Genomic DNA, 6,345 nt, shown 5'->3' with positions numbered 1-6,345 from the left:
GACGGTGGGTGTATGGGTGGGAGAGACAGTTTTTTAGCGAGAGGTGGAGACGGGGATGTTCCCTTGGAAGTGTGGGTTGGGGCTATCGGCGAGAATGTATGCTAGAGTCGTCCAAAGGAAATGCGCACAGCCTCGTTTACCTCGTCGAGAGTGCGATTGCCGTGTTCCAAGAATGGCTTCTCCCGAACTCTTTAGTGCAATGGTTCTCAGTGAAAACTGTTATTGACTGGAGAATCATGATATATCATATAAATCTGGAGAACCCCTTCTATCAACGCCCTCATACTGCATCTCCCGTCCTTCACAAGCCAACGATCATGTCAAGGGCTTCCGCGAATCATGTCTACATAAACCTGACCACAGACGACCAGAATGCTTGTTGCGGTTTCTTCCTCATTCAGTCAAGTCAACGATGCGATTCTCATACCTCCCCCTCTTCACTCTCTTCCCCACCTACCTCGCCTACCCATCCACTCCCAGTCTCTCCACAAACGAAGACTCTCCCATCTCCATCACAAACGCAACATGCGCCGGGCGGGACAACACCATTCTCAACCTCAGACGCTACACGGATTTCCCTCGACATCGCACGCCACGACCGAACAACCCTCATGACGCCAGGATACAGATGGGCTTACGAAGTCGTCGAATACTTCACCATCTGCGTGCGCAACAGCGCCAACCAAGCCGCTATCGTCACCGACAACGCCATTGGCCTCGGTGCGCTGGGCGTGCTCACTGTGTGCTGTAGAGAGCCGCTGTGCTTGGGTGGGACGAACATCGTCATGGGTACAAGTCCGACTAGTGGATCTGGTGTTCCGTTGGACCTTCGCATCGCTGGTTGGGGGAACTTCCCCTGCTAGTGAGATGTGATCATATGCGTGACGGTACGAGCGCCTATTCGAAAGTGATCAGTCGTAATCATAAGCTGATTGCGTGTACTATTAAGGAAGAACTCACCAACATATTTCATATCGTATCCCGCGAACTCTAGTAACCGCATAAAACAACGTGGAGATTCTGAGTGTATCCACCCCTGTCATGTACATGTAACCTATGTCAAGAATCAGTATAACCATACTCCGTACGTACCAGACCTCACATTCGGAACAAAACCTTCCCCCGAACTCCCTCACGTTCGATCTCCAATTGAGAACCCATCTCACGCGCACCCTGCGTCTCTACGAGACTCACAGCGTGGTGCAATATCATTCACCGGTGACTGAAGCGCCGGTAAAAACACCCCTCCCCTATCAACGTGATTATCGCGTTGAATAAGCTTCCTGAACATGGCTTCCCACCCCATTCAATGCTTAATCAAGCTCAATCGAGGTCACTCAGCAGTCAACCCACCGGGATACTCTCCGCTCCGGCGCCATATCTATTTCCTTACTCTATTAATAGGTTGTAAAGAGACCGTGAAGTACTGCCTATAAAGCTCGACGTTGGCGTCGACGAACCATATCTGTAACCTCACAGATCCAAGACTAGACAATGTCCTTCGAACAGCAATCGTCCAGCGCGACAGCACCTACCCTTACCCTCCACCACCTCGAAAACTCGCGTTCTCAGCGCATTCTTTGGCTTCTCGTAAGCACCGTCTGCAGTCTCCCGTAGCCTTCCCTTTGAAACACGCTGCTCGTCTTTAGGAAGAGCTGGGGGTACCCTACGACCTCAAAATCTACAAGCGTACGCCGGAGAAACGGGCGCCAAAAGAGCTTTTCGACGTTCATCCTCTGGGGAAGTCACCCGTCCTAACCGATGGGCCCAAGTTGACCTTGGCGGAGAGTGGGGCTATCGTCGGTACGTTCCACCTTCATACATTTCCCTGGTAGAATAGACTCACCACAAGACCCATAGAGTATCTAATCAGTCGATACGGGAAGGACAAGTTCGGGTTGGACGAAAATTCAGATGCTTGGGTTGAGAATATGTACTGTGCGTCAATTTCCACCTCGTTCCTCTCCAATAAAGCTGACGAATGTCCATTCAACCACAAAATAGGGGCCCACTACTCGGAAGGATCACTACAACCTCTCCTCACGAGACGATTCATCTACAAAATCGTACCAGATAGAACGCCATTCTTAATCCGACCGGTCGCGCGTCTCCTGTTCAACAACTTGGATTCCGTCCTCATTGCGCCAGAACTCGAGAAACACGGGAAGCTGGTGGGTTTCTAGAACTCTAGAGTGCATCTATTGAACACCTTCCTGACGTCGACGCTCCCTATGTTCCTCTTCCAACGGCTAGATCGAATCGAGACTCGAGGAAGTTAGCTCAACGGGAGGATGGCTAGCTGGGCAATCGCACCCTACATCCTCGGATTTCATCCTATCTTTCACGCTGGAAGTCTTCACCCTCGCCGCACCCGAGTACGCAGGTCCGAAGACGAAACAGTACGTCGAGAAGATCAAGTCGAGTGCTGCCTACCAACGGGTGAGTTCCATCTTTGATTCCATTTAGGATGGGGATCGTCGCCTTTGGTGTATAGCACTGGTTTCCTATTCCTTGCTATTTCGAGTCAGCTTGGACGAGTTGCGGGTACTGAATCTGATCAATGATTTTTCCACAAATACAGGTTCTCGAGAAAGGAGGCGAGTATGCATTGGGGAAACTGTAACGCGTACTGTATCCCAACCAGTCTCTGACGTCATACTTAAATGGATTCATTTAATTATGTCCGCCTCCTCGTTCCCTTCCTCGCCTTTGTAAGCTCACAGCCTCACGCATGCATCTCCTCCGTCGTCTTTGTGAATGTGACCGGTTGCGTAGCACCCGATACAGGGCTGAGGATCCCACTTGGGGGCTACGCACAGCGCGCTTGCAGGTAAGATGCTTATCATTCATTTCTGTGGGCGTATATATGTACATTGTGAACACTGAAGTTATGTGAGGCTGATTACGCCATGCGGGTACGGTATACCCAAAGGTCTACGTTCCTGGCTGAGTGCGAAAGATATAAATAGCTTTGATTCCATTCTCGCACCTTGAAACCTCTGATGCGGAGACCCTGTATCCTTTCCCTTACTCCTCGAACCTCGATCAGAAATGACTAGCCAGCCTTCAATCACCTTGCACCATCTCGAAAACTCAAGGTCTCAGCGAATTCTATGGCTTTTGGTACGTCGTATCCCTATCCGTATTCTGGCGTCTATTCTTGCTACACTGTCGCTTTCGAGCTCCTGCTCAATTGCTCGCCACAGCAGTGTGCATCCATGATTGGTTCTAACGCCCGCGTTTGACGCCCTTTAGGAGGAGCTTGAGGTCCCTTACACACTCAAAGTGTACAGACGCACGCCAGAGAAACTCGCGCCTAAGGAGTTGCTCGAAGTTCACCCACTTGGAAAGTCACCTGTTTTGACGGACGGACAAGGCAGCGAGAGGTTGGTGCTAGCTGAAAGCGGGGCTATTGTCGGTGAGTCGCCTCAGGCCTGTTTCCTTCCCATCATGAAAACCTAATCTCTGCTACCTCTGCCCCGTCGTTTCAGAATACCTGGTCAATCGATATGGGAAAGAGAAGTTTGGCGTCGACGAAAGTTTTTCAGCATGGGTCGACAATCTCTACTGTACGTCCTTTTATCTTCTCCCAGCGTATCCTTTTAATATCATCGTCAATCACTCATAGGGTCACACTACTCGGAAGGCTCCCTCCAACCGCTCCTCACCAGGCGCTTCATTTACCGGATAATCCCAACTCGTGCTCCCTTTTTCATCCGACCTATAGCCAAAGGTCTATTCACGAAGGTGGACCAGAACTTAATCGCTCCTGAGTTGGAGAAGCATGGGAGATTGGTGAGTATTCGGCCTTCACTCTCTTCGAAAGGCCTTCTGACCTACCCTTTCTATTGGTAGATTGAATCTCGTCTCGAACAAGTCGCTTCCAAGGGAGGGTGGTTCGCTGGACTGGCTCATCCCACTTCAGCAGACTTCATTCTTTCCTTCACGCTCGAAGTATTTGTCCAGCGTGCCCCAGAGTACACGGGGAAACTGACGAAAGAGTACGTCAAGAGGGTACAGAGTCGGGAGGCTTATAAGCGGGTGAGTATCTATTCCAAGCTAGGGTATTTTTCGGTATGCCTGGCCGTTCGTGACTGAGCGTGTTTCTCCCGGGCCAGGTACTCGAGAAAGGTGGAGACTATGCGCTAGTCTTCCAAGAATAAACTCGACTGGTTACATCGCTAGAGATAACGATAACGTAATAGTAATATCTAATAACGAGGAGAATCCGTGTAGCGTCACGGACTCTTTCCTTCCCGTTTGATTCTTTTCTTATCTTATCCATTCGTTATCTTTCTGTTTGTACCTATTTGCTATTACCTTTAGATTACGTCCAGACATTTGTCGTAGTCGCAGACCGATTCTCTAGTTCAATCCACCACCACGTTAAACCGTCACTCTGCGTGTGTTGAGCTCACCGTGTGCCGAAACTACCCCGACGACGCCTAACAGCCACGCCGGGCCCTTTCGTCACATATTTTTTGACGAAACAACGTCTATTGCGACTTCGACAACCTACAGAAAATTTTCTGGCGACTTCCGACAACTTCCGAAAAATCTCAGCGACAGCGACTCTCTCGCTGACTGAGTACTAGGCTACCTAGCAGACACCGACCCCCTCTCTTCTTCTTCTAAAACTTAATCTTCTTATCTTTTTCTCTTTTTCTCCTTTTTTCGCTCCCCACTGTCCCGATTTTTGGACTCGGCCTGATCACCCGACACCCAACCTCTCGGCGACAACCCAACCCCTGAAAACCGATACCCGAGTCCTCTAGACTCACGACGTACGCGCGAAACCGACATGGCCACTATCACCCGTCTCCGTACCCGCAGCCAGACTCAGGCTGCGGCCCAGATTGGTCTAGCTAACCGATCTCCGGCGACATCGACACCCGACCTCGACCCCGTGGATGCGTCCGCCATCGCTGTTGACGGCGCATCCCCTCCCAGCACCCCTTCCACCCCTGGACGTCGCACTTATGCGGACGTCGCGGCTACGCCGCCGTCACAACCATCGACCCCGTTGATGGCTGCTGACTCGGTCCACGAGGACGAACAAGTTCGTCCTCGTGAGTCGCCTCGAGAGCCTGTTATGGCATTGGAACGGCGGGACGAAGGTCCTAGGTCCGGTGAGATGGAGGCGACCATTGCGGATGGTCGCAGCTCCAGATTGGATGGGACTGCGGTCGACGATTGGGCTACCATACCCCTTCGACGATCCGCCTCCCTTGAATCAGCGCTGCAAAGCGTTGATGGACGAGTCCGGTTCATCAACCAGAACCGGTACTTGAGACTTCCTGTGTTCTCGGCGCTTCCTGTCGCCGCCGAACCGGAAGATGATCGTGTTGATAGACGAGACCCCGCCGTTGACGAGGCCGAGCGCAACCTCACCTCTGTCCAACGTGCCACCATTGTCCGTAGATACGAAAATGTACGGTCTTCTCGTCAACATGCCCGTGATACCGAACCCCAATCTTCCGATGAGGATCGCCCTCGAAGAGATAAAGGTAAGGGACCTGATCCCCGTAACTGGGGCAATGCCCATCTTGATGAGGATGAGGCCGAGTTGGACTTCCAACGCGCAGTGCATGAGAGTCTGGCAGAACACCGGGGTCATCGTGACCAGGATAGACGAGGACCAGTTGCCTCTGGCAGCCGCCCTCGTGGCTATCAAGGTCATCCGGGTGATGGGGACGAGGATCCTGATGATCCTCCACCACGTCGCCTGCCCAGTGAACAGCCGTCTCATCGTAGTCGCTTGGGTCAGGGTCGAGATAGTACCCCAATTGACCAGATACCCCCCAATAGCATTTTGGGTAGGCTCAGAGAGCGGGAACGCCGTGATCGTGATTACTACTACCATGATCGCGAGGATAGTCCCCCTCGACGACCTCCGAACCCTCCTTACCATCGAGAGATGGGATACGATAATCATGATGAGTATTACCGTCGTGCACCGATCCCTTCTCGTAACCCCTCTCGTCAACCACCTCAACAGCCTCCTCCTAGGCGGCCTCCTCCCCGTGGTGGCCCGGGTTATCCGGAAGATGATGACCCATACGGAGGTGGGGATGACGATGACTATTACGAGGACGATCGGAATTATCGGCGACCTCATCGTCGAGGGCCTATGAGGCCTCGCTACGATGAGCATGATGATTACATGTACCCACGGAGACCTATTATCCCACCCACAAGTCCCAAGACTTACAAGGGACAGGAGGATATCAACAAGTACCAGCGCTTCAGGTCTGAATGCACCACCTACATCCGTAGAGGTCGTGTTCCCCCTGAGGATCAAGTCGAGGTTATCGCCCCGTTCCTAGATGGGAAGGCGCATGACTT

General features: G+C 52.0%; 4 protein-coding genes across 4 annotated transcripts; all 4 read left to right on the top strand.

The window, feature by feature from the left end:
- Positions 1 to 317: 317 nt before the first annotated feature.
- On the top strand, positions 318 to 863 carry CC1G_13374 (hypothetical protein; the record flags this gene model as incomplete). Its single annotated transcript, XM_001841546.2, has 1 exon — positions 318 to 863. The coding sequence occupies one exon, from the start codon at positions 318 to 320 to the stop codon at positions 861 to 863; it is 546 nt and encodes a 181-aa protein (XP_001841598.2).
- A 631-nt stretch (positions 864 to 1,494) lies between these two features.
- CC1G_15822 (glutathione S transferase) lies at positions 1,495 to 2,466 on the top strand (the record flags this gene model as incomplete). The annotated part of the gene is made up of 5 exons (XM_002909977.1): positions 1,495 to 1,590; positions 1,650 to 1,803; positions 1,861 to 1,938; positions 2,005 to 2,171; positions 2,254 to 2,466. 5 exons carry the CDS (start codon positions 1,495 to 1,497, stop codon positions 2,464 to 2,466), a joined length of 708 nt encoding a protein of 235 aa, XP_002910023.1.
- Positions 2,467 to 3,020: 554 nt separating this feature from the next.
- Positions 3,021 to 4,163, top strand: CC1G_15821 (glutathione S-transferase; the record flags this gene model as incomplete). Its single annotated transcript, XM_002909976.1, has 6 exons — positions 3,021 to 3,123; positions 3,256 to 3,418; positions 3,492 to 3,569; positions 3,629 to 3,795; positions 3,856 to 4,041; positions 4,119 to 4,163. Exons 1-6 carry the CDS (start codon positions 3,052 to 3,054, stop codon positions 4,161 to 4,163), a joined length of 711 nt encoding a protein of 236 aa, XP_002910022.1. The 5' UTR covers positions 3,021 to 3,051.
- A 638-nt stretch (positions 4,164 to 4,801) lies between these two features.
- CC1G_13372 (hypothetical protein) lies at positions 4,802 to 6,134 on the top strand (the record flags this gene model as incomplete). Its single annotated transcript, XM_001841544.2, has 2 exons — positions 4,802 to 5,816; positions 5,878 to 6,134. The coding sequence occupies 2 exons, from the start codon at positions 4,802 to 4,804 to the stop codon at positions 6,132 to 6,134; spliced, it is 1,272 nt and encodes a 423-aa protein (XP_001841596.2).
- Between the last annotated feature and the right edge of the window lie 211 nt (positions 6,135 to 6,345).

The sequence above is a fragment of the Coprinopsis cinerea genome (genome assembly GCF_000182895.1).
Source record: "Coprinopsis cinerea okayama7#130 chromosome Unknown cont3.45, whole genome shotgun sequence".
Taxonomy (NCBI): Eukaryota; Fungi; Basidiomycota; class Agaricomycetes; order Agaricales; family Psathyrellaceae; genus Coprinopsis; species Coprinopsis cinerea.
This window is presented reverse-complemented; position numbering and strand designations above follow the sequence as displayed.